This window comes from Phoenix dactylifera, chromosome 15, assembly GCF_051530095.1.
Source record: "Phoenix dactylifera cultivar Ajwa chromosome 15, Ajwa_hap1_PhDact_Kaust_v1.1, whole genome shotgun sequence".
Lineage (NCBI taxonomy): Eukaryota > Viridiplantae > Streptophyta > Magnoliopsida > Arecales > Arecaceae > Phoenix > Phoenix dactylifera.
Genome location: NC_143204.1, coordinates 19723372 through 19751104, shown reverse-complemented (window position 1 = coordinate 19751104; position 27733 = coordinate 19723372). Strand labels below are relative to the sequence as shown.

General features: G+C 39.7%; 2 protein-coding genes and 1 long non-coding RNA gene across 4 annotated transcripts; 2 read left to right on the top strand and 1 right to left on the bottom strand.

Moving 5' to 3' along the window:
* Positions 1-588: 588 nt before the first annotated feature.
* On the bottom strand, positions 589-23281 carry LOC103723733 (GLABRA2 expression modulator-like). 2 transcript variants are annotated; one of them, XM_039134483.3, is made up of 4 exons: positions 21892-23280; positions 21643-21744; positions 17706-17977; positions 589-1075 (listed from the first exon to the last, which is right to left on the bottom strand). In XM_039134483.3, the coding sequence occupies exons 1-4, from the start codon at positions 21950-21952 to the stop codon at positions 710-712; spliced, it is 801 nt and encodes a 266-aa protein (XP_038990411.2). In that variant the 5' UTR covers positions 21953-23280; the 3' UTR covers positions 589-709. The 2 variants fall into 2 exon arrangements, with proteins under 2 accessions (XP_038990411.2, XP_088567948.1); XM_088711822.2 differs by lacking the exon at positions 21643-21744 and having other exon boundaries at positions 21892-23281.
* LOC149751259 (uncharacterized) lies at positions 11854-13670 on the top strand. The gene is made up of 2 exons (XR_016398571.1): positions 11854-11936; positions 13008-13670. It is a non-coding gene; the product is annotated as an uncharacterized LOC149751259 (long non-coding RNA).
* Positions 23282-23746: 465 nt separating the features above from the next.
* LOC103723729 (transport inhibitor response 1-like protein) lies at positions 23747-26511 on the top strand. Its single transcript, XM_008814745.5, has 3 exons — positions 23747-24338; positions 24432-24951; positions 25042-26511. Exons 1-3 carry the CDS (start codon positions 23779-23781, stop codon positions 25798-25800), a joined length of 1839 nt encoding a protein of 612 aa, XP_008812967.2. The 5' UTR covers positions 23747-23778; the 3' UTR covers positions 25801-26511.
* The last annotated feature ends 1222 nt before the right edge of the window (positions 26512-27733 follow it).

The window sequence follows — 27733 nt, the reverse complement described above, 5'->3', positions numbered from 1 at the left end:
TAGCCTCACTAATCGTCCATCCACCTGTAATCTCTCCTTTCTCTGGTTTTAGTGTCTCCAGGATGGATCACAGACAAGGTTGTGTGGAGAACATTCGCTCGAACGGATCGAGTTAGAATACAACCTGAGAATATGGAGTATGATCTCTTTCTAACATTTGTTTATGACAGCTTCCAATTTAGAATGCCTAGTCTAGTACTTTTTGAGGATATAAAGATGTTCCCCAGTTAACCTCAGAAGAAGAATACTGTTCCTTTTTCATGACTTCAAATTTATCCAGATATATGTGCATGGTGTTCTAAGGCTGCGGTAGAATGTGAGCTCAGCAACTGATACTTTCATTGACCAGTATGAAAGATGAACTAGAAAGCAGGAATAGCCTAAATGACAAATCTGATTTCGTTCACTCAAACAACAGCCATCGCTAAGCATTTTAAGAGTTAACCCTGGCCCTCAGAAGTTCGAGAATTTCTCACCATGTTGCCTACAAGAGTCCCTATCAATTCTTCATGAAACAAAGATGAAATGCTCAATTAGCGCAGGTTCACTTTACCATTCAACCCATACCTTGACATCCAGTGGATCAAATAAGCAAAAACAAAATATCCAACATGAAGATAGAGTACTCAAGGCGCACTTTGCAAGAATGAGTGTCTAACCAAGACAAAGGTAACTGTTTGCCAGGTGATCAAACAATAACACCACCTCATTAAGATACAAATTGAATACCTAAAAATACTGCCTCAATGGGTGGGTATATGAGACAGGAGAGTAAATCATGTAAGCAGAAACTGCTTGTTAATAAATCATAATATCTATTGCAAATAGATTCCTCGGGGAAGAGCTGACATGTAAAAATCCAAAAGGACCAAATCCCACTGCCATCTCTAAGTTGCAAGATATGCGCAGCCTGCACAGCTTCCTGTAGGCTCTTTGCAGCACCATCATAGTTTACAAAACCCATGAACCAAAATTCTTGGTTGTCAGTGGAGACGACCTGAATGTATTTTTCTCCGGGATTCACTTTGTTCACCGAAGGATTAGCTTCTCTTAGCCGATGCAAAGGAATTACCACCTATATATTTGCAAAGGAGACGATATTAGAAAGTGCATAAGTTGGCATTTTTCCTCGGTCACAGATATAATACCACAACAAAGAAAAAGAAATATAACAAGCATAATAATTTATGCTTGTAAAAGACAGAATCAGGGGCAAAATCAACTAATCAAGCAAAGAGATAACTTGCATTCAAAATCAAATAGCTTATCAAAAAAATGGAGTGATATTGGGGAAAATGGATTATATTGCAGTGAGCAAAATCCTTGGCAACTTTGTTTATCAGTAGAAAAAGAAATTGGGATATGAGTTGCTATTATAATTCAGCAAACCAGAGTCATGCTTTTAATTGCTTACTATGAAATCTAATTCTGGATTCTAGTGCTAAGTTCCCTTAATACTTAGTCATGGAATGCACCATGAGTGCTATATCAATATCAAATAAGGTCTATCTGGTGTGCACAGCAGAACTCTTGGAAAATGGTAAGGAATAAACTAATAAAAAAGAGAAGAAACTACTAGAGAGGAGGAAATGCACGAATCTGTTCTTACATTGTTGTACTAAAATAAAAGCAATGTTAGTAATCTAAAGCTCGCTGTGTTATAGAGATCCTTTATCTTGCTAAAGTATCAATATCAAACACTTATTCCCCTTGTACCAAACAAAAAAAAAACACTTATTCCCCTGGTAATCCAATGGGTATCAATCCATGCAAGATTGTCTTATCTCTTCTTCGTAAAGGAATAAAAAACATTAAAAAAAAAGAAAAACATAGAATCCTACTTGCCAAATTTCAATTGTAAGAGAGAGCTTTTCACAAGGTTTATGCATATTTATAGTTTGATGGCTGCACCTGCATTCTTCATAGGTTAAAATCATAATTAACGAGATATGCTTTATAATCAAATACAAGCAATTTGTCCTGAATATTATAATGTTGTAAAAACGTATCATCATTCAATTCCATTGCCTTCTAATAAAACACAAATTACACATATGAGTGCACATATACATGTTGAAATAATAGGCATGCCGTCAAATCTTAATTTAGTTATAGTGGAGAATCTAGGACAGTAAGAAATTAGCAACTCGTCACAGTTTCTAACAAAGACACATGTACTGTCCAAGCAACAAAAAGCTTCATCAATTCAAGTTCTCTTTCACTTTTCCCGTTTCAGAATGATCTGGAGCTCAAGCATAACAAGAGGTTTGAGGTTGAGTGAGATGACGCATTATGATGGTTATTAGAGGATCTGACTTTTGGATTTTTTTTACTCTAAGTAATTGAAAAAGATGAGAGAGCTGAAAATTAACAGAAAATTCTATGTTATATCCTTTGTTTTCATGTTCTGGCCTTAAACACTATCATTTTGGAAGCTAGGAAATCCTATTGCACTTGCAAAAGGAGCAGGCTTTCGAGCAGGAGCTATGACAAGAAGGAGGCTTGGCTAATCAAGAGGACAGCAACATCTAGCAATTGTTTCCTCTCAAATATGAAAAATAAAAGATAAATAGCATTATTTTCATACAAGGGTTTTGCTACTGCACTTTTTTTATTTTTTAGGGAAAAGTTGAAATCAATCATATCCCTTCTTTTGTGAAGGGCATAGATGGAAAGTAGTGTGAAGCCGGCTCACAGCTGGTTGCAACATAAATTATTTTATATTTTTTAATCTGAATACCTGTAAGACTATGTGAAAGGATTAAGAAAAACTGAGACTATTAAGAAAAACTGAGACTATTCATTTATACTCCCATTTAGAAAAAATAGATGAATGGATCATTCGATGAAGCAAGCAAATTGTTCTAAATCGGTAGATGCACACTCTTGGCCCTTCCCAACATCTAATCCAGCTCTCTCCCACCATGTGATTCCACCATTACCAAAACTGCCACCTCTCTCCCCTCCACATGTTCGTGAACCTGGTGAAATCCCCCCCACCCTCCTCCTCCTCCTCTCTCTCTCTCTCTCTCTCTCTCTCTCCCTCCCCCCACCCCCTCCCTCCTCCGGATATACTATCTAGTGAAACTTTTCATCCATCACCATTGTCGTCTCTTTTGCTATCATCGCCTCCTCACTTTCTACCCCTCTCTGTGCTTTCGGTTAACTACCCACCCCGCTTCTTTCACTTTGCAAATTCCAACACTATCAACTCCACCTCCCCCTTCCCTTGATATGTTATTCAGCAAACTTCCATATAGAGTTGGGCACTGGGCCGGGCCGCCCACGGCCCGGCACGAAGCGGGCCGTGCCTGATATGTTATTCAGCAAACTTCCATATAGAGTTGGGCACTGCGGCCCGGCCCGGCACGAAGCGGGCCGTGCCTGGCACGGCCCATTTAAAGGGGTCGTGCTGGGTCACGGGTTTCTGGCCCGCGGGTAGAGGTGGGCAACGGGCCGTGCCGGGCCGGCCCGGCCCGGGCCCCCCGGGCCCAAAGGCTAAACGGGCCGTGCCAGGCACGGCCCGCAACGTCTCCAGACGGGCCGTGCCTGGCACGGCCCGCAACGGCTCCAGACGGGCCGTGCCTGGCACGGCCCGCAACGGAGAGGGGGGAGGAAAATAGCCGTTTCCAACGGCTATTTTCGTGAAAATGACCCTTTTACCCCTCCCAACAGTCCAATAACGGCTGAATTGAGGAGTATTTTGGGGAAAAAAATTTTTGGGCTTCTATAAATAGCCCATTCCTCCCTCATTCTCACCACACCAAACCTCTCATTCTCTCCTTCTCTACTGCTATTATTTCTCTCTTCAAAGTGCTCTTCTAGCAATTTAATTTTTAGTTTGTTCAAGTGCTACACAAGAGGAGGTTCCTGTTGAGAAGAGAAGGTCGCTTCTGTTGAGAGCACAAGAGGAAGCTCGGAATCTCGGCTCTGCCTCTGCCCTCCGACCCTCTACTCAATTCCTCTTTGCGGTTAGTTTTTATTTTTTGAATTAATCATAGATATGTCATCTTTTGAGGAAAGTCAGTTTGGCATTCCTGTTTCTGAGGGAGAAGAAACTAATCCCCAACCCCCTGTTCCTAGTTCCTCTAGAACTGGTGAACCGAGTGAAGGTCAAACCTCTTCTCGTAAGAGGACCAGTACTGTATGGAATGAATTTGATAGAGTTATGGTTGAGGGAGTCTGGAAAGCTAAATGTAAAAAATGTGCCAAACTTTATAGTTGTAGTAGTAGTGGGGGAACAGGGCATTTAAAAAGACATCAAGAGAGTCATAGGATGCATGATTCTCATGCTCAAACTCAAAGTACCCTTAATATACAAGGGGGATTACTTGTAGGTAATTTTGCATATAATCATGAAAATCAAAGAAAAGCACTTGTAAAATGGATAGTTAAGGATGAATTACCTTTTAGTTTATATGAATCTTTTAATTTTGAAGAATATGTTCAATTAAACCTACAACCTGCTTACAAAAGAATTAGTAGGCGTACATTTAGAAGAGTAGCTATGACCAATTTTTTAGCAATGAAACAAAATTTAATTGAAACACTTTCTACTTTAAATGTAAAAATTTCATTAACTTCTGATATTTGGTCAGCATCTGTAGGTAGTAATTGTTTTATTGCCATTACTGCTCATTATATTGATAATGATTGGCAATTAAATAAACGTATTCTTGCTTTTCGTGCTTTTGATTTTCCACATTCTGGGCAACAAATTTCAAATATAATTTATCAAACTGCATGTTCATATAATATTAATGTAAAATTATGTCTATTACTTTTGATAATGCATCTAATAATAATTCTGCTGTTGTATTATTAAAAGACTCATTGCATCCCATATTAGATGGAAATTTACTGCATATTAGATGTGCATGTCATATCTTAAATCTTTCTGTTCAAGCTGGCATGGGCATGATTCAAGATGTGATTTCAAAAATTAGAAATGCAGTTTCTTTTATTCATGCTTCTAGATCAAGACTTCAAGAATTTAAGAAATTATGCATAAATCATGGTAAACGTTTTAAAAAATTTAAACTTAATGTAATTACTCGTTGGAACTCCACATATAGCATGATACATGATGCATACCCATATAAAAATTTATTAAGTGCATATATTAATGATCGTGGATTAGGATTTACATTGACTGAAACTGATTGGAATAAAGGAAAAATTTTGGAAGATTTTTTGCTTAGTTTTTATAATGCTACCAATGTTCTTTCTGGTATTTATTACCCTACTTCATGTTCATTTTTACAACAAGCATATATAATTAGTCAAAAATTTGCAGAACATAGATATGATGATGTTTTAATGCCTATTATTGACCTAATGGAATCTAAATGGAATGAGTATTGGGACAGGATATGTCCTATGCATAACTTAGCTGCTGTATTTGATCCTAGAGTTAAATTAAATGGCGTGCTAATTTTACTTGATGCATACTCTGAAAATATGAATCAAGATGCTGAATCTGCTAAAGATGAGGTAAAAAAACTTCTTTATGATATTTATGCTATATATGATGAAAAAATTCGTGGATCTAGAACACAAATACAAACCTCTATTTCTCCTTCTATTAGTTCTCGTTCGTCATCTATTTTTTCATTCATTGCACAGAGAAGACACACACATGCTTCAAGTTCCTCTTCATCTTCTTCATCTTTAAGTAGTGAACTAGAATTTTATTTACGAAATGATCTTCATTCTGCATATGATGAAAATCAAATGGAGAATCTAGATGTATTATCTTGGTGGAAGAGTGTTAGAAATCAATATCCTGTTATGTCTGCAATTGCACGCGATATTTTAGCTGTGCCGATGTCCACGGTAGCATCGGAATCCGCTTTTAGTGCAGGTCGGCGTGTTCTTGACGAAAAGAGAAGTAGGATGACGGGCGAAACGGTGGAGATGCTTCTCTGCTTCAAGGATTGGCTGGATGCTGAGGCAAGACTTCAAGATAAAGGTGGACATAATACAACATCCTCTGATGATGATGATACAAACACTACTGAAGACTGAAGACTGAAGAGTGAATACTGATTCACTGAATCACTGATGATTAGTAAGATTTCTTAATTTTTTATAATTGTACATTTTTATTGTATTCTGGAGGTCAGACCAAGGTCCAAACCTCGGCCCTTTCTTAGTTTCTTATTGTATTCTAGAGGTCAGACCAAGGTCCAAACCTCCCTTCATGTACCATTTTGATTTAAATTAATAAACTGGTAGGGGTCTGCCAAACCCCCCACCATTAAGGTGGCTTTATATTCATAAATCATAAATTCTTAGTGTTCAATATTTATTAATTTATTAAAAAAATTTATGAAGCATTAATTTTTATCGGGCCGAGCCGGGCCCAGGCCCGGACCGTGCCAGGCCCGCGTGCCAGCCCGGCCCAGGCCCTTATGGGCCGTGCCGTGCTGGCCCGCAGGCCGTGCCGTGCTTGGCCCGCGGGCCTAGACCGGGCCGTGCCGGCCCAGGCCCGAAGCGGGCCGTGCCAGGCACGGCCTGCTGGCCAGGACCCTCTAGCCCAGCACGGCCCTCTCAAAGGGGCCGTGCCAGGCACAGCCCGTCACTATAGCTGGCGGGCCGTGCCAGGCACGGCCCGCTTCGTGCCGTGCCGTGCCGGGCCGTGGGCGGCCCGGCCCAGTGCCCATCTCTACCCGCGGGCCGAGCCCGGCACGGCCCGCTTCGGGCCTGGGCCGGCACGGCCCGCTCTTGGCCCACGGGCCAAGCACGGCACGGCCCGCGGGCCAGCCCGGCATGGCCCATAAGGGCCTGGGCCGGGCTGGCCCGCGGGCCTGGCCCGGTATGGGCTTGGGCCGGGCCAGGCACGGCCCGTCTCCATAAAAATTAATGCTTCATAAATTTTTTTAATAAATTAATAAATATTGAAAACTAAGGATTTATTAATATAAAGCCACCTTAATGTTGGGGGGTTTGGCATAGACCCCTACCAGTTTATTAATTTAAATCAAAATGGTACATGAAGGGAGGTTTGGACCTTGGTCTGACCTCCAGAATACAATAAGAAAGGGCCGAGGTTTGGACCTTGGTCTGACCTCCAGAATACAATAAAAATGTACAATTATAAAAAATTAAGAAATCTTACTAATCATCAGTGATTCAGTATTCACTCTTCAGTAGTGTTTGTATCATCATCATCAGAGGATGTTGTATTATGTCCACCTTTATCTTGAAGTCTTGCCTCAGCATCCAACCAATCTTTGAAGCAGAGAAGCATCTCCACCGTTTCGCCCGTCATCCTACTTCTCTTTTCGTCAAGAACACGCCGACCTGCACTAAAAGCGGATTCCGATGCTACCGTGGACATCGGTACAGCTAAAATATCGCGTGCAATTGCAGACATAACAGGATATTGATTTTTAACACTCTTCCACCAAGATAATACATCTAGATTCTCTATTTGATTTTCATCATATGCAGACTGAAGATCATTTCGTAAATAAAATTCTAATTCACTACTTAAAGATGAAGAAGATGAAGATAAACTTGAAGCATGTGTGTGTTTTCTCTGTGCAATGAATGAAAAAATAGATAACGAACGAGAACTACTAGAAGAAGAAATAGAGCTTTGTACGGAAAATCTAGATCCACGAATTTTTTCATTATATATAGCATAAATATCATAAAGAAGTTGTTTTACCTCATTTTTAGCAGGTTCAGGATCTTGATTCATATTTTCACAGTATGCATCAAGTAAAATTAGCACGCCATTCAATTTAACTCTTGGATCAAATACAGCAGCTAAGTTATGCATAGGACATATCTTGTCCCAATACTCATTCCATTTAGATTCCATTTGGTCAATAATAGGCATTAAAACATCATCATATCTATGTTCTGCAAATTTTTGACTAATTATATATGCTTGTTGTAAAAATGAACATGAAGTTGGATAATAAATACCAGAAAGAACATTGGTAACATTATAAAAACTAAGCAAAAAATCTTCCAAAATTTTTCCTTTATTCCAATCAGTTTCAGTCAATGTAAAGCCTAATCCACGATCATTAATATATGCACTTAATAAGTTTTTATATGGGTATGCATCATGTATCATGCTATATGTTGAGTTCCAACGAGTAATTACATCAAGTTTAAATTTTTTAAAACGTTTACCATGATTTATACATAGTTCCTTAAATTCTTGAAGTCTTGATCTTGAAGCATGAATAAAAGAAACTGCATTTCTAATTTTTGAAATCACATCTTGAATCATGCCCATGCCAGCTTGAACAGAAAGATTTAAGATATGACATGCACATCTAATATGCAATAAATTTCCATCTAACATGGGATGCAATGAGTCTTTTAATAATGTAACAGCAGAATTATTATTAGATGCATTATCAAAAGTAATAGACATAATTTTATCATTAATATTATATGAACATGCAGTTTGATAAATGACATTTGAAATTTGTTGCCCAGAATGTGGAAAATCAAAAGCACGAAAAGCAAGAATACGTTTATTTAATTGCCAATCATTATCAATATAATGAGCAGTAATGGCAATAAAACAATTACTACCTACAGATGCTGACCAATTATCAGAAGTTAATGAAATTTTTACATTTAAAGTAGAAAGTGTTTCAATTAAACTTTGTCTCATTGCTAAAAAGTTAGTCATAGCTACTCTTCTAAATGTACGCCTACTAGTTCTTTTGTAAGCAGGTTGTAGGTTTAATTGAACATATTCTTCAAAATTAAAAGATTCACATAAACTAAAAGGTAATTCATCCTTAACTATCCATTTTACAAGTGCTTTTCTTTGATTTTCATGATTATATGCAAAATTACCTACAAGTAATCCCCCTTGTATATTAAGGGTACTTTGAGTTTGAGCATTAGAATCATGCATCCTATGACTCTCTTGATGTCTTTTTAAATGCCCTGTTCTCCCACTACTACTACAACTATAAAGTTTGGCACATTTTTTACATTTAGCTTTCCAGACTCCATCAACCATAACTCTATCAAATTCATTCCATACAGCACTAGTCCTCTTACGAGAAGAGGTTTGATCTTCACTCGGTTCACTAGTTCTAGAGGAACTAGGAACATGGGGTTGGGGATTAGTTTCTTCTTCCTCAGAAACAGGAGGAATGCCAAAATGACTTTCCTCAAAAGATGACATATCTAAATTGATGAATTCAAAAAATAAAAACTAACCACAAGGAGGAATTGAGTAGAGGGTCGGAGGGCAGAGGCAGAGCCGAGATTCTGAGCTTCCTCTTGTGCTCTCAACAGGAGTGACCTTCTCTTCTCAACAGGAACCTCCTCTTGTGTAGCACTTGAACACTTGCTAAATGCAAACTAAAAATTAAATTGCTAGAAGAGCACTTTAGAAGAGAGAAATAATAGTAGTAGAGAAGGAGAGAATAGTTGGTTTGGTGTGGTGAGAATGAGGGAGGAAAGGGCTATTTATAGAAGCCCAAATTTTTTTTCCCAAAATACCCCTCAATTTAGCCGTTTTTGGACTGTTGGGAGGGGCAATTTTGGAAATTTCCCAAAATAGCCATTGAAAACGGCTATTTTTCTCCCCCCCTCTCCAGACGGGCCGTGCCAGGCACGGCCCGCCAATAGACGGGCCTGGGGCCGGGCCGGGCTTCCGTTCTGTGCTGAACGGGCCGGGCCAGGCACGGCCCGTTTAGACCTCGGGCCCAGCAGGCCTGGGCCGGGCCGGCCCGGCACGGCCCGATGCCCAAGTCTACTTCCATATCAGTTACTATCGCAGCCCCCACCACTTCCCTATCTTAATCTCCACTGCTACCTCCTCTATCTCTGTCCTCTAGATGAGCCACACGACCATGCCCCGTATCACCTTGTCTAAACGACATGTGGAAGATGGTCAAAATCCTACAAATATTAATGCCTCATACATACTCCTAAGCATGCGTACTTCCATCCAAAACTGGTCAACTATTAGTCAATCTTGACCATCTAGTTTGATATGGATGGATAGTAACAAATTTTTCGAATTTATTATATAGAATCCAAATATAGTAACGAAACCTTTTATATTAAACTTTATAAAAATACAAGATGCCCCGAAGGTTGACTAGGCCAAATCGTAGGGTGATTATATAATGATCAATAGGCCTATATATTATTAGGTTTGTAAATGATTGAAATCAATTCAAGTTTGATCCATTAACCAAACCATCCAAGCCAATCTAGCCTGAAAATCAAATCAAATAGAATAGCATAAAAGATGTCGAGAGAAGTAGTGGGTGATTATTTGTCTGATCCACATGTGTAAAGCCCAAATATGGAGTCAAATCCAAGTTTGCTAAGGACAAGGCATCCAATGTGGAAACTCAAACCGAGTCATACGTGTGAAAGAGGTTGGTCAATTCCCTTTCTCTTGATGACTTGCCTTCTTTTGATCAACTTTGTCCACGTTTGGGAATTTTAGGGAACTCAAACTTGTCTTTTGTCGAAATTCCCAATCTAAGGATGTTGCTAGTGGGTTAATAAAGGCTACCATCTATCTCCAACATCTTAACACCGGAGAGGGAGGTGGAAACTTACAATGAGCAACAAGAAAAGGCATGACAAAGTAGAGTGGAACAAAAAGAGAAAGAGACCTTAGTTTGAATCTTTTGAGCACAACGACTACTGCAGGTAATTATGTCAAGCATTTGGTATCATCTGTACACAAGCTTTAAGGGTACCGAGCCCCATACTAGTATTTTATTGGAATAGAATGGTACTGGGGTGGTATTGTCCCGACCCTCAGGACTGACACTATAGCAGGACATAATCTCTCTTTTTTATTTTTATCTCAAATAAAGTTATAGTGGATATAAAAATATATTCCAACATGGCTTTTTCCATATTTTTCTTTAATTTTTGAACCAAATTAGTGGTGGAGAAAAAGGTGACCGGCAACTTATCGGATGCATAAGGTTTCTAGCATCGAGGAAGTTGGATTTAGTGAATGGATTCCTAATATGCCCTCCTTTCTCCTCGCCCTTGATCTCTCTCTCTCTCCCCCTCTCTTTCTTTGTTTCTGCTTGCATGCCCCAACGTCATGACTCAAGGAATGAGAAAAGAGAGTGTCTCCCTACCCTCGTAGCTCTCTCTTTTTTCTTTGAAAACCAGGCGACCTGATCAAGTCATGCCTTGTTACTAGCCAAACAAGGCTTGGTGCGAGACTGTTCTAACTTAGATGGGATGTAGGGGTGGCAAAATATGACCCGACCCGCCAACCCGACCCGTGTTCGACCCGCAATAAACAGGTTTGGGTTTGGCCTAAACAGGTTCAGATCGTAAACAGGTCGACCCGTTTAACCTGTTTATTAATTGGGTCAGATACGAATTTTAGATATCTGACCCGTTTAAACCGTTTAACCCGTTTAACTGTTGGGCTGATAGATAAGGGCCACAACCCACAAAGCCCAGGGTCGGCCCAACTTTTCGCCTCAGCCCGATTTCACCGCGTCGGCCCAATTACTCTCCGGCTCAGCCCAACTTCAGCGCGAGGCAAGGTCCAAGTCCAACGTCCCGACGTTTCGTCCGCGACTTCTCACTTCTCCAGGTCTCCTTAGGGGGTGTTAGGGTTTGCCGTTTGTGCGCCGCCCAAGCCCTATTCCTATTTCCCTCCCTCTCTCGAGTCTCTCCCCTCTCCTCTCCTCCGGATTCTTCGCCTCCCGAGCTCTCTCCTCCGAACGGACCGGACCTCCGCCTCTCGAGCCCTCTCCTCCGGACAGACCGGACCTCCCCCTTGCTAACAACTTCCGCCTCCCCGTCGACGGCGACCGTGGCGGCTCGACGGGTCCTGGGAACCAAGGTTGAAGTTGAACGAAAGAGCTCATAAAGAGGACCTGGTCCGTGGATTTCTTTGGCTCCCGTCGCCTTCCCTCTCATCTATGCAAGGTCAGATCCTCTGCTCTACCAAGGTAAGAAAGATCCTAGCTTCTCCTTTTTTAGGGTTAGTGTTTATCCTAGCTTCTTCTAGTAGTTTCCTGTATTCTCTGTGGGATCTGAAATTTTGGCTTTGTTTCCTTCATTTATTTTTTTAAAAATTTTTTTACGTTTACAGATTTGAGTTCTTGTGGTCCTTTGAATGCTTTTTACATATCCTTTGAATGCTTTTTAAAAGGAAAGTATTTCTCGTTTACAGATCCTTTGAATGCCTTTTAAAAGAAAAGTATTTCTCGTTTACAGATCCTTTGAATGCTTTTTGGTATAAAGAGTCCAGTAATTCTTGTGGAAGATTTGGAGGTTTTTCATTGAAATATCATAGAAAGTATACATAGATTCTGCACGAGAATAATTGTTTTTAAGTAAGATTTTTTTGAATGCTTTTAAAAACACAAGATGCATGCCGTCATGTCATACAAAATACTGTAACTTTCTTAGAATGAGAGTGTCATTTTTGTGTTGTTAATAAAGTTTTCAGACAGCAGCTAATATTACTTGCTAGTTGCTAGCAACAAGCATACCCAATAAAATGGCATGTTAAATTACTTTCATGATCTAGGCATGCCATATGCTATTATTCTGAGTTAAAAGAAAATGCTTCATGTATGCAATGCTGTTTTTATTTTTATTCAATAATAGTCTAACTCTTCTTGGTGTAAGTTTTCGTTTGTTGTGGGTCCTTCGTCATTGATACAATAACTAACTAGTTTGGGACCTAAAATTTTCTGACCTGGACCAAACCAAAAGTGAAGAGATTGTAAGTTTTTCAAACATTGCAGTGTGGTGAGTTAGTACCTTTCATTAAGTTATTTAAAGGAAATCATTTTAAGGTAGCTCTGGCCCATGTGAATTTTGTTTCATGTATTTTGCTTCAGTTATTTTAAGGGAGAAGAAGCGCAATTTTACTGAAACCATTGAGCTACAAATTGGTCTGAAAAACTATGACCCCCAAAAAGATAAGCGTTTCAGTGGATCTTATGTTTACCTAATATGATTTTTAATGGCAAACATCAAACAAATAACTTGTCTAATGCATTTGTATTCAGGGCCTGGTTGTTCTTCTATTGGCTATGGAGAGGTAGAGAAACTTGGACCTTTCTTAATGCAAAAAGGTGTGCCAGAGCTCAAATTCAACAAGCATTCTTGGAACAGAGGCAAGGCGAAACAAGATCAGATCAGAAAAATGATCTGCATCTACATATTACTATTCTTCTACATGCCGCAAAGTGAGAATCTGTCCATAGATCCCAAGCTGCACTTGGGATTGCTTCCTGCAAAAAGTAGGGGATCTGATTGCAAATTTTAATGAATGTCCAAATAATACAGGCTTTGTATCAGCCCTCAGATTATCAGATATAAGTAGGTGGAAGTATAATGCAGCTTGTCCTTGATGAAGTCCCTCCAAGCTGTCCATTGGATTATCATCTGTAACCTGTTGCTTCAGAGCTTTCCTTGATGAAGCCTTCAGCCACAAGGCGCATGCTATTTTTTTTGGGCATTACTCCAGCTTCTCTCATTGTCTGAAGCATTTCTTCTGCTTTCCATGGTTGTTTTACTTCGCCATATCCCCATATAAGCATGTCGAAGGTCTTTGTATTGGGAGACACCAGATTCACACATTTCTGTAGAAACTCATTGCATTCTCCATGTTGGCAGTACTACAACTACACCACCCACTGATAATAGTTGTAAAGGTTACAACATTTGGACGGATCTGTTTTCTTGATTTTTGTAATGAATGGGATCTGTTTTTTTTATTTTGTTCTTATGCTACTTAATGTATAAAATAGGTTGGGTCGGATTGGATTGGGCTAAGGCCTAAGGCTAACAACCTAAAAGGTTATTAATTTATTAAACAGATTAAACAAGTTTGGTTGGGCAGGTTAAACGGGTCGGGTTGGGCAAACAGGTTAGACGGGTCGGGTCGGGTCGGGTCGGGTTGGGCAAACAGGTTACCTGTCTATTAAACAGGTTAAACGGGTCGGGTCAGATTACCTATTTATTAAACATGACAGGTTTAGGTTCTAATTTCTGACCCGTTTAATAAACAGGTCGGGTTCAGGTTTATGATTTTCTGACCCGACCTGCATGTGACCCAACTCGTTTATGACCCGACCCGACCCGATCCCATCCCCACCCCTAATGGGATGTCCTAGCCCACGAAGGTATTGGTGTCTAACACTAGTCTTAGTATTGTCAGAATAGTAAGGTATCGCTAGTACCAACCCAACCTACAAGTACCACAATCTTTGCTTGCACACTATTTCCTTCACCACAAGCTTACATCAATTGCCTCATCTATCAACAGCTAATAACTATCCAAAACACAAGATTAGAAACAAAAGATCCAACCATTAGAAGAGAATAAGAGGGGATAAGTAGGATGAAGGGATAGCATAGGTGTCATCTCCATCTCATCTCTCAATGGGACAAGGGTGGAGGCAGAGATAGGCGTCACAACAGGGTGGTGATGGCAAAGGCAACATCTCCCTCTCCTCTCTCAATATTAGCTATTCCTATATTTGCACCTGCTTCCAGTAAATAAGGGTGCAACTTCTATGTTTGCTAGATTTAGAAATATGCATATCAAAGAATGCTTAGAAGTTGCATCATGGGAGGATGATATGATGCAAACCCTAATTGAGATGACATAATTTTGACCAAGTTATAAAAGGAGAAGTTGAATTTGTGTGGAAGGCATGTTGAAGAAGGGAAGACCTAAAAATCCAGTAAGGTTTGAAAGACTAGATTTCACAGGATTTGCAACTTTTAAGAAAAGAATTACAAAAAAAAAGTCATAAATGAATTCATTGAAAAAATAAGGCTTGTTTTGTTTGTTATGATCACCATTTCAAATGCCAGCCTATGCCAAACCAATACTATTACTCAGCATTGGGATGGTATTGGATATCGGGAGTTTCCACTCATATTGCACAATATTCGCCCTTGTCAACCCATGCTGGTTCGACATAGATCAATATGGTTCCAAGCCTTTTTTTTTCATTTTTCAATTTGGCATGGTACGTGCAATGCTGCCAATGATCCGCATGGCCCATACCAATCGGACTTAAATCCTTGATTATATGATCAATGTTACCTAGACACTAGGCATGCATGCCAAGTGTCCACAAGTGTCAGACATAGTAGCCTCCATGAGAACATAGTACCTATACACAAGCCACCATTCTGATGCTTATTCAAGAGGAATTAATAAAGGGAAGCAAAGAGAGATATATGTTGTCCAACAAATAAAATAATAGAACATCCTTGTGTTTACAAGTTTTATAAGTTATTCCTTTAGTACATTTTAGATTATTTAATACTAAGACTTTAAGAAACTTAAGTTAATAAATAACTATAATAAATTTTTTTTATAAAAGGCATATATCGAGACTTTGATAGTAAACCCCTGCTTCACACTCCAAAAACAAAAAGTATTGGCACCTTTTATTGACAGTCGTAAAAATTTAAAAAAGAAGTGTCCAATCATGCCATGTCCTATCATGCCCAAGAGTCCAAAAGTGCCGAAAATTTCAGAAATGCTAAAAATAGTGTCCATGTAACATAGAGTTATGATAATTTACATTGCAATAGTCAACATGCATCATTACGTCTCCAAGTAAACTTACAAAGAATATGTATCAAATACCTTAGCTAGACAAATATCTCAAGTTACAGGTATACATAAAATATTGCATGTAAGAAAGCAACCAACAAATAGGTTGATACCTTGCACAAACTAATGCTTCAACTTTCAAACAAGGGTTTGGTTTCTAAAGTCCAAGGCCACACAAAATGTTTCAGAAGTCTTGGCAGTTTCGAATATTTCAGCTATAGTTCCAATTTTTAGACTAAAATTAGTCAAATATTCTATAATTTATATAAAGTAAGAAAACTAGAAAATAAGAAATAAAATTAAAAAGCAAAAAAGAATGTATCTAGTGCATATGGTTGATCAGTTATTGTAATACTAGGCCTATTGTCTAAGGCATCAATACAAGTATAAATCATGAAGGAAGCAAAAGAATGGCTAAATATAGCCTATATAATCGAATATATTAGTTATTAGTATATCAAGCATTAAAAGATATTATTATTACAATATGAATGACAAAAGTGTCAATAAAAAGAATTGTACCGATATCCAAATACATGTCTAATGTTGGAATTCAAAAAATTTATCATAGAACAACTAATATCCATTTTAATAATAACTTAAAGATTTGATTAGGTATATCAAGATCTTCATTTTATGCATGTTGAAACATAATGAATTCACTTTTCCAGCATTTCTGCAAAATAAATAAGATATATAAATTACTGTGTATTTTTGACAAAATATTGTTCCCAAAATTTGGGGATTTCATGAAGCATAGGAACAGCCATACAAATTAAGCCACTGCAATACAGTGGAAAATTTCTCCTTTAAAATTTTTAAGATCTAATATCTAAAATTTGTATAGTTTCTAAGATTTCTTAGAACTTACAACACTTCTGTTAAGTATTGCAAAAATGCTTTCCAAATACTTGATTCAACACCCACAAATAAGCTATCCATTACAGTGAAGAGAGAAGCATCAGAAGGACCCAAAGTTGAGATTATAAAGGCTCGATAAAAACAAATCAACAAAAAGAACTGATAAAGCCTTGAAATTTTGATTAGTTTTAGATTAGTTCCTGCTGAAGTGATTCTCTTGTTATTCACTCATCAAACAGACAACACAAAACATGAGTACTCTTGATTATCACTTGGAATCAAAATAAACTTTTCTATTTGATTACAAAAAATTCAGCAAGCAGAACATAGAGGTCAAAAAAGAAGGATTCTTAAAGATGCATTTCTACGTATCAGCATATTTTGAGGCAATGTTTTAAAAGGCGGCTGCAGTGTGAGGGTGGTCAAGGGACTGCATAATGCATATACGGTATGCAGGCAGCATATGCAGGTGCATACGCAGATAATATTTTCAAAATAAGTATAACACATTAAATAAAACAATAACAACAATAATGATAGTTATATATTTTTGGATGGACAATAACAATAACAACTAATAATTAGTGTTTATTGTTCAGTATCTAATATATAATAGCAATAACTATAATATAAATATTATTAATATCTGTATCAGGATGACCTGAAACCTACATCAAACCTAACCATCAACTTAAACCGACTTCACCTACAAAGGCCCATATAGGATGCTAGGCGAGCTCATACATGCAGTTGCACACTAAGTAGGCCAAACATGCAGCCACATAATTCTAAGTTAGTAAGGACTCCTAGAACCACGTCTGCTGTGACAGAAGCAGCATCACAATTCCTCCTATAGTTATTTATCAAAATTTTGAATACAGTTCATGGCACATTTCACCCTAGCTTAAAGTTAAGCAGTGCAAATTTGAAATGGGCTGAAACAGAAAATTAACAGTTCTAGAGTTGAAAACAAGAAAAAATTATTGAAAAGAATAACCAAACATATATCAAGGGTAGAATTTTAAAATGCCTACATAAACCGCTAGCAAAAAAATAAACAAAATTTTATTGTTGATTTCATCTAAATTGATGTGTTCTGGACAGTCACATCCAAAGTGAAATAGCAACAGGTACATTCCATTTTGCTGTGTGGTTTTGTATGAGTGGACGAAAGAAAGGGGGCATGTCAAGGAACATATTTCATTTCATTCAATATGTTTCTCAAGTTATGATAAAAAAAACATCAAACTATTGTGGAGAAAATTACCTTGTAATAGCTCCATTCAGTTCGGTCTCCAACCTTGTAGGAAAGAGGATTGTCGCTACAAAATGCAAGTTTAGCAGTAGAGAGATACAAAATTCCCATAACTGGACCAGCAGACGTTGAAAGATCGCATGCATAAGACTTCATAAGTTGTTCTTCTGGAACTGTGTCAAAAGTTTGACGAAATATCTTCTCATAACCACCTTCTTCTATGACCTTGGTTCCTTGAGCAATCCTCCCCATGGCAGCTTCAGCAAAACTAGGTCCTGTTTTCACTGGGTAAAGGAGAATATAACATATTGTGAACTTAAGATACCCAAACTCCTTAAGATATTATAAAGAAATTAATTCAATGATGAACAGTTAAGGTTGTATAAAGAGCATAACAAGTGCAGCCTATTCAGCAAAGGAAATAAATAGAATAAAAATTATAAATAAATAAACAAGTAAAGTTGACTTGTCATATAGAGAAATTTCTAGTTAGAATGACCAATCAAACAAAGGCTGGGTCTTTTCAAATTATATACTATAAAACATGCATGAACTCCATCATACATTAGCATTTTGGAAGTCACTGTTTGTTTGCTTTCTTTCCCTAAAAGTTGTGGCTTGTGGTCCACTCTTCCATCAAGCACAGGAGATACAATGTAATCATAACATATCACACATTTTTCCATTAAATTCTGCACAATCGTTATGAAATTTCTCTTAATGACTTCAGAATATAACAAGTGAGAGAATCTTGTGTTACTTTCTAAAACTGTGGAAAAATGTCCTATGGCTATTACTTTTTGATTATGAATATAAGATTTTTAGGTACAGCAGCATATGAGGAAGGTTCTAAAGAAGAACAGGTAAGCTGAATTTGTCACTTGCTTCTACCATGGTTGTGGCATTCTTATCATCCATTCATCCATAGATCTTCCGTAATCACTTCACCGCAAACTCTTTTATCTGATCTAGTTTCAATAGTTACTGCTGAGAAGTGCCCTGCTCATCTCACCCATTTCCAGTTATCAGAAAAAAAGAAGGGAAAGAAAAAGCAACAATTATCTACATTTTCCCCTAACCAACTGCTATCCAATCTCCGCAAAACTAGCTCTATCATAGGTTTCATAATCTGTCACAACTCCAAGAATTTCTATGCGCAAAACTAGAAGTTTAACTTGGATCCATCAACATTGGACCCCACAACTCCAGTACAGGTTTAAAACTTTGTTCCGGTTATATACTTTGATGCAATGATGATGATGTACGTGTTTGCTTTCCAATAAATGAATAAATCTAGCTTCTTGTCTTCTACGTGTCAGGCATGGAAAATCAGGTGTGAGGCCCTCAGGAGCAAGTCCCTATCAAGCCGCCACGAGATCGCCCCTCTTCTTCCATAACTTTCCTTCATTCTTTCTTGCATCTGTTTCTGTTTCTCTTTTCTTTGGGGCTGTTCTTCCACTGCCAAAATCCTTTCACTAAGCAGCCACAAGAGAACCTAATGTAGCACCTGTTAGCAACCACCAAATGGGCCTTCCTCAAGGAGCAATCTGGATTTCTAACAGGTCATCTTGGCTAAGTTGATTTCTGTTGTGCAGAAGTTTTCCTGATCCCTGAACACAATTCCAAAATCAGCTGTTGGTTCTTTCCTGTTGCTGATTTTGTGTTTCAGATCTGAAAATAAACAGTTCTGTAATCCAGCATTTGGTTTCCCCATTTCCAAAGCCTAATCCTGATTTGGAAAGGTTTCTTAAGCATCAATCCTACCAATTGTTCACAAAGAGATTGGATTCACTGGCATTTGTACACAGTGCAGAATATAGGGAATGAATGTGGCTGATTCCTAATAGCAACCACAGCAATTCAATTGTGTGAATGTAGATCCATTGCATGACATGCCTCAAATGATTAGGTAATTTTTGTTACCTCTGTTTGCAACAATTTGTTTTGTTATGGCTTAGAGTCTATAAACCTATGTTTGTTTCAGCATCTTGCATGCATGGAAGCACTTACATAGTTCATTTCTGCATGTAGTTTATGTTCTAGATGCAAATGTTACATATTTTAATTTTCAGGTTCGTTAACTTGCCATCACATTATTTTTGGTTTAGGCTTGCATCCTCATAGAGTTTAAGGAAAACCATCACTTGCATGTGGTATTGATATTGGATTCCATAGGGTTGTCTTGCATCAATAGTTGATTAAAAGTAACACCGACATTGGACCATCCTTAAAAGAAACCATATAATTGAACAAAGCATAACTAAAAACATATCACAAGCTACAAATTTGATAGAACATCCAATTGTTAACTATATGAAACAAACAACAAACACAAATTAATGCAGTGTTGGTGTCACTTCAACAATCATTAGATCCATTAAGCAACTCCTAATCACTTAGTCCTCTTTCACTGTATAGGTCCACTATAGTCTAATAAAAAGATCATTTGATAGTGAAGCAAGCTACACAACTCAACAAGTAAACCTCTACCATGATCAAAGAATTTAAGTTCCACTAAAATAAATGACTTTAAAATTTTCCCTCAACCAATCATATTCTTATTGACATTTTGTAACAGGCCACTACACCACCTGGCTAGGGTCCACTTAGCTTTTACACCGCGTTCTTTTTCGGGTTTAATAGAGTTTCAGTCATGCTACTTTGGAAAGATCTGATGAAAACATATAAAAAGGTTCTAATGGGAACAAAACTTCAAGTTGAAACTCATAAATGCAAGCACAAAAATGTCATCTTTAAATTCCATATGATCATAATCTCCACCATAACCCAAAACATAAATTCAAATTAACATAAACACAAAATTCTTAAGAAAACAAGAAAAAGGTTGAAACATTTGCAACTAATCAAGATTGCAAGGTCTAACACAATATTAAAAAACGGAAGCCAACTGTAGATTCCAGAATTTCAAAAGAAACACTGAGTTTTAAAAATAAACTTGAGATTTAAAACATTCAGACAAGCTTAATATTAATACAAAATTTTGATATACCCAAAAAAAAAATAATCTTTGCAAATACAGTAAGGTTTTAGGATTTGAAACAACAACTTGGATTTGAAAAGGTGCAGAATGCAATACATCTCAAAATCAAGATGAACAGTAGAAATTCTTGGAAAGTAAACCCTAAATTTTAAGGGGAAAAAAGCATATGACATCAAATTTGTAAGAGAGTTTGAAAGTGATTACCGCACTCCAAAAAAAAAGAAAAAAGAGGAGGAAACCTCAAACTTCCAAGGCATGGAAGGATCCACTCACCAAAGAAATCAGAAATTATGAAAAAGTAACGTAGTTTAGAATTTAAAAAAAAACATATATTTTTCATAGCAAATAGGGGACTCAAAAGAAAATATCAAGAAAATCTTAAATTTGAAGGCATTGATAAAATTGAAGAAAAAACAGTAGCATCACTGCCACTGAAAATCCCCAATTAACCCTCCAATAGCAGCAAGTGGTTGTCCTATTTCCAAGGAAAGAGAAAGTTCAATTCGTAATCAGCTTTAGCAAACTTCTTCATCCATAACTCACCATCCTCTGAGATACATATAATTCCAGCAGCAGTTATTGCTACTGTTTGCTTCTTTTTCTTCCCTACTCTTGAATTGATCTAATATTTCCACAATTCTTCATCAAACATAATCAAATTATTTAAACATTTTGAACAAAACTTAGAGATGACTGGTCATAATTTTCGAGCTTAAGCTTACAAACATTCTATCCTAACTCCTACGGGCATCCAACTAATCCATACTAATGCAACTAATCCATACATGCATATTAAGAGGAATAGTTCTAGGAATTATATCCTAGACCATTTCCCATGAATGATACTAAACGATAATAATAAACATGTCACCATTTGAAAAACGAGAAGCAGCAGCTGCAGCAGAAGAAGAATTTTGGTTAGGTGATTCATCTAAATCTCATACTCACGATGCTGCCAAGTATTCTTTGACAGATCCTCGGCCCTCTTCGCCGCTTCTCCAATCTTCTTCCCCCAACTCGGGAACACATTGCGCACCGTCTCCATCGTATCTACCCATTAAATTCCCATTTATAAAAATAAATTCACGATCCTACCAGCCTTTTCTCGAACAATCAAGATCAAAATGGAGCAAAAACAATATTCTTCAAACTGAAGTCAAATTAAAGAAATAAAGAAAGGAAGGGAAGATGGGATACTCATGGTGGAAGAGGAGGGGGCGGGGGAAGGAGTGACGTAAGGATTGGATTCCGGCGGCATCTTGGTGGCGACGGCGGCGGCGGGGCCGGCTGCAGAGGGAGGGCCATCGCTGGCGTGATCGCTACTCCAGTTGACGGATTTCTGCGCCGTCGGTGAAGGATCAGACGGATGGGATTGCGTGGAAGACGGGGGAGGCGGCGGAGGGGCGCCGACGTCCGGCGGATGTCAGGCATCGGATTTCTTCTCGTCGGGGAGATCGACATGCGGATCCATAGAAGCGGAAGGAGGGATTTATAAATCGGGGGTCAAATCGCTTCGTCCTGTCGGTCGAATCGAAGACGACGAGGTTGCCGAGGTTCCAACGCGGGCGGTGGCTTCCTCCGGAAAGGGGTCAGGATTTCGCTCTCCGTTGGACCACGTTTATTTAGGAAAGAAGGATACCGGTTGACAAATCCGCAGCGCCAAAACAACTTAAATTTTGAATTTTCATGCTCGGACATTTGCAAGCTACGAAGGTCTGCCGTAACTAGGGCTAGGGCTGCAAATGGGGCGGGTCTAGCAGTGACCCGACCCGCATAAAATCCGACCGATCCAAATTTTAGAACCGCGGGGCTGGATGGGATCCGATCTATTCTATTTTTTGGGTCAGGTCAGGTCAATCTCGACCCGAATTCAAATCCGACTCAATTCATTTTTTTAGCTTGATGTTATTTGCTATTATATAGTGGTACTTTGAATATAAAAATACATAGATCTGGACCCGAATCCGACCCGATCCGAATGACCCGTCGGGTCAGCATGGACCCGACCCAATTCGACCCAATTTTCAACCAGATCAGATCTGAGTCCAAAATTAAAAGTCGAACAAGAAACCAAGTCGGCTCGAAATTACTTAGGATCTGACCCGATCCGACCTATTTGCAGCTCTAATCGTAACCTTAGCAAAAACAGGTCTGCCGTTAGTGCTTAATGCGGGTTTCGAACCATACCTTTAATACAATTGATCATCCTTCGTAACATCAACTATGGATCGTTATCTGCATAAATCTCCAAACATTCTAAAATTCTCTATTCACCCAACCATGTATTTATTTATTTATTTATTTTTAATTATATTTTTAACTTTGATTTATCCAAGCACAAAAAAATGGAATAAAAATGGTTATTCTACATAAAAATTCATTCTTCAGATAGAAATTTATTATTTTTAACAAGGGCTGTAAAAAAAGTACATCGGGTTGGATAGACGATTCGCCGATTGACTCAATCCAATCGAATCCATATCTAAATAGAGTTTAGAAATTGAATCTTTTATTCAAGTTGGATAGGATCAAGTATTATGGATTACACAGAGTTAAGAATAATTCACACATAAACCAAGAGAAACATACATCATTGGACTATATGATTATATTATAAAAATATTGTAAAAAAATAGTAATTAAATATGTTTTATCACCAACTCACTTTACATAACCTTAATGACAATCATATATAAATTCCCTTAAAAAAAGACAATTATATATAAATTATAATTAACAATACAGGACGCGACAATATAAAGCTATCACTAGAAAAAAAAAATAATATTTAAATTATAATTAACAATATAGAATGATGATCGATAATATAAAGCCATCCCTAAAAATTGGATAAAATTACCGAGGTAGATTATAAAAATATAATTTGTTAGTTTCGGATCCAAATCTGATCCATATAGGAAAGATATCTAATCTAGATTCAAAATTAATTAATTTGATATTTAATTAATTAATTTTTCACATGACCATATTCTCATCTCGGAGATTCAAAATTTTAATTATTACTACTACCCCTTTCTCCCTTCTTCTTCTTCTCCTCCCATAAATCCCCTCTTCACTTTTCTGATGAGAGGGGAGCGGTCCGACATGTCCGAGGACGAGGACGGGGGACGAGGCGGAGCGGGCGGCGGAGACGGCGCCGGGGACGGTGGTACGGACACTCCTGTGCCCTTCTCCGACCAGGTGCTGGAGAACGTTCTCGAGAACGTTCTCCAGTTCCTGAGCTCGCCTCAGGACCGGAACGCGGCGTCCCTGGTGTGCCTTCCTTGGTACCGGGCGGAGGCCCAGACCCGGCGCGAGCTCTTCATCGGCAACTGCTACGCCGTTTCCCCTCGCCGGGCCACGGAGCGGTTCCGCCGCATCCGGGCGGTGGTCCTCAAGGGGAAGCCCCGCTTCGCGGACTTCAACCTGGTCCCCAACAACTGGGGCGCCCACTTCCAGCCATGGGTCTCCGCCATGGCCGCCGCCTACCCCTGGCTCGAGAAGCTCTGCCTCAAGAGGATGTCCGTCGCTGATAGCGACCTCTCCCTCCTTGCCCACTCCTTCCCTAATTTCAAGGAACTCTCCCTTATTTGCTGCGAAGGTTTCAGCACCGCCGGCCTCGCCGTCATTGCCGAGAAGTGCAGGTAAAACTTTTCCAATCCCCTCTCCGATCCAATCATCCATTGCTGAATAACATATATCACCGATCAGAACGCCAAACCCTAACTCGTTCTCAGGCATCTCCGAGTGCTCGATCTGATAGAGGACTACTTGGAGGGCGAGGAGGATGAGACGGTGGACTGGGTTTCGAGGTTCCCGGAGACGACGACCAGCTTGGAGTCGCTTGGGTTCGATTGTGTTGGCAGTGCTGTCAATTTCGAGGCCCTGGAGGCGCTCGTCGCCCGCTCCCCCGCCCTCCGGCGGCTGCGGGTGAACCACCACGTTTCGGTGGAGCAGCTCTGCCGCCTCATGGCGCGGGCTCCCCAGCTCACCCACCTTGGCACTGGGTCCTTCGGATCCGCCGCCGCCCCACTCCTGCAAGGAGGAGGGTGCAGCGTGGTGGATCTGGCAAGGACCTTTGCCGCCTTCAAGTCACTTGTTTGCCTCTCAGGCTTTCGTGATGTGGCGCCGCACTGCCTCCCGGCCATCTACCCCGTCTGTGCCAACCTCACCTCCCTCAACTTCAGCTTTGCGAATATCACCGCCGAGGAGCTCAAGCCAGTGATCCGCCACTGCCACAATCTTCAGAATTTCTGGGTACCGATCACATTTCCAGCTCATCTTGTCCTCGATTCATTGTCTCGGGACTTCGCATTCAAATTTTGGTCTCTGGTGGTTGTGCTTCAGGTGCTTGATGCGGTGCGAGACGAAGGGCTTCAGGCGGTGGCAGCGACGTGCAAGGACCTCCGGGAGCTGCGGGTGTTTCCTTTGGATCCAACGGAGGACTCCGAGGGGTTTGTCTCGAACGTCGGCCTTGTTGCAATCTCTCAAGGCTGTCGGAAGCTCCGTTCCATTCTTTACTTCTGCCAGCAGATGACCAACGCGGCCGTCGTTACCATGTCCAAGAATTGCCAGGACCTCGTGGTGTTCCGCCTCTGCATCATGGGACGCCGCCGCCCCGATCACCGTACCGGAGAGCCAATGGATGAAGGATTTGGGGCTATAGTAAAGAACTGCAAGAAGCTTCGGAGGCTCGCTATCTCTGGATTGCTCACTGACAAGGCATTTGCTTACATTGGGAAGTATGGCAAGTTGGTGAGGACTCTTTCTGTTGCCTTTGCGGGGGACACCGACTTGGGACTGAGGTATGTTTTGGAAGGGTGCACCCAATTGCAGAAGCTCGAGATCAGGGACAGCCCGTTCGGGGATTCAGCCCTGCTCTCAGGGCTTCACCGTTACTACAACATGAGGTTCGTGTGGATGTCTTCATGCAAGCTGTCGCTGAGGGGCTGCAAGGAGGTGGCGCAGAGGCTGCCTCGCTTGGTGGTAGAAGTCATCAGGGACAGAGATGAAGATGATGACGATGAGGGGGTCCAGAAGTTATACATGTACCGATCTCTAGCAGGGTCAAGGAATGATGCACCATCTTTTGTGGAGATCTTGTAGAAGTGCTCCTTTCCATATGACCGTCGAGAGGAAGAAAATTTTTGCCATTTCTTTGTGGGACAGCCGAAGAGCTTATTTTTGAATCGGGCAGGGTGGTCTTCATATCCCCTCAGAGAGTTCATAGGCTCCACACAACGTAGACATGATAGCTCCTGCGTTTATTTTCTTGTTCCAGTCCCCTCAGAGAGTTCATAAGCAACTGTGTCATTGTTTCAGTGCATCTATTTGTTCCAGTTGAACATCCAGATATTCGATGAAGTGGAAGAAGAAAGAGAACTTGATGTCATGTTGTATCAGTAGGTCATTATTGATACTTATCTACCTTAATTAGAGTTTCATGGAGCAAGGCTGCTCCCCGATATGCTGAGCCAGTCCAAGTGGGGTTTAGATGGTAGGTGGTGCATGGAAGTCTCAAACAATAACTTCATTGTGGCTTCTCCAATACAGGTGCATCATCACTTGGCATCAAGGAGCGGTGTTCGAATCTTGAGGTGAAATTTGAATCTTGAAAATTTTCTTTGTTGATTGTAGGATTTGTGGTAGATTCATCTCTGTATGCTTCATTAGTTCATTTCGTCTGGTTCTTTGACTGTGTGGCCACATGGAGACAGTTTCTGTAGGAGTAAAGTGTTTGTCCTTCTCACGTTTCTTCTTCATGTATCACTGTTTCATTGCTCCAATGAATGCACTGGCCACAAAGTATTGAACTCATTTATCTGCTGTAGTCCGGTGCAAACAATTATATGCCTAGGCCCTACTAATGATTTGGTCTTGGAGGCGTGGGCATGCCACAGCCTCAAGATTTTAGCAACTCACGACTCTTCCATTCATATGGTCAGCATAAGTTAGGTTATGGTCCACAAAAGAAAGGAACATTTCATTGATTGACATCAATATCATCAGATTAGTGCATATTTTGGACCGCAAGCCATTGTTTCTTCTGCACAGATTGGTGGGCAGGTCCGCTGCATCTATCATATGTGGCCAGTTAAGGCTTAAATGGACTTGACTCCACTTCTATTAATGGCATTCACCAAATCCCTGAACCCTGATGATATGCCATGGATTCTAAAGCTTACATGATAAAGTTCGCCTCTTTGGGTTTTTCCCCCTCTTCCTACTTATATTCATTCAATAGATTACAAGTATGGATGCTGTCAAAGAATTTTTGCTTCCTTGATTTAGATTTAAGACCTTTTAAAGAAATAGCTGATTTGAATAGCTATTTTAAAGAAATAGCTGATTTGAATGAAAGTCTGAACTGAGGATCTTTACATCCTATAACAGGGTGATGCATTGATTTCACATTATCCTTTGGTTTCCATTGCTCTATGCTTCCAAGATGTTAAATACTACCTTCCATGACCGCGAGGAGGATGACTACCAGAGCTTATTTTTGGTGCTTATCTTTGAGTATCCTTCTTCCCAAGGAAACTAAAATGACCCATCCATTGCAGTTTATCCAAAGGATTTGCGTTTTGCATTCTGGCCAACTGGGGTGGGGAATCAGGATAGGGAACTATCAGTCTAGCTTTCTAATGTAAATCCCTTCATGTGTGCATCTCAATGTGTCCATTTAGTTGGCAGCACAACTGAGGTGAAAACAATGAGAATATCTTTAGTGCCATTTACTGATTACCCAGGTCCAAATGAAAATGAACAAATTTATGAAACAATGGAAAGTATTGAGTATGTAACTGCTTCACTGTGGCAGACTGCAAAGGTGGTGCTTGCAGCTGATTGGGTCGCCTCCTTCGCTGCGCAGCATTCAGGAGAGTTTCTATGGATCCGGTAAGTTCTAGTTCCGACTGACTTTACTAGTATTCTTGTTAGTGATGTAGCTGGATGTGCTCATGTGAGAACTGCTTGAGCAGCCAAACCACCAAAAAAAAAAAAAAGGTGGTGCTCGGTTTGGTGTGGGTGTGGAACCAAA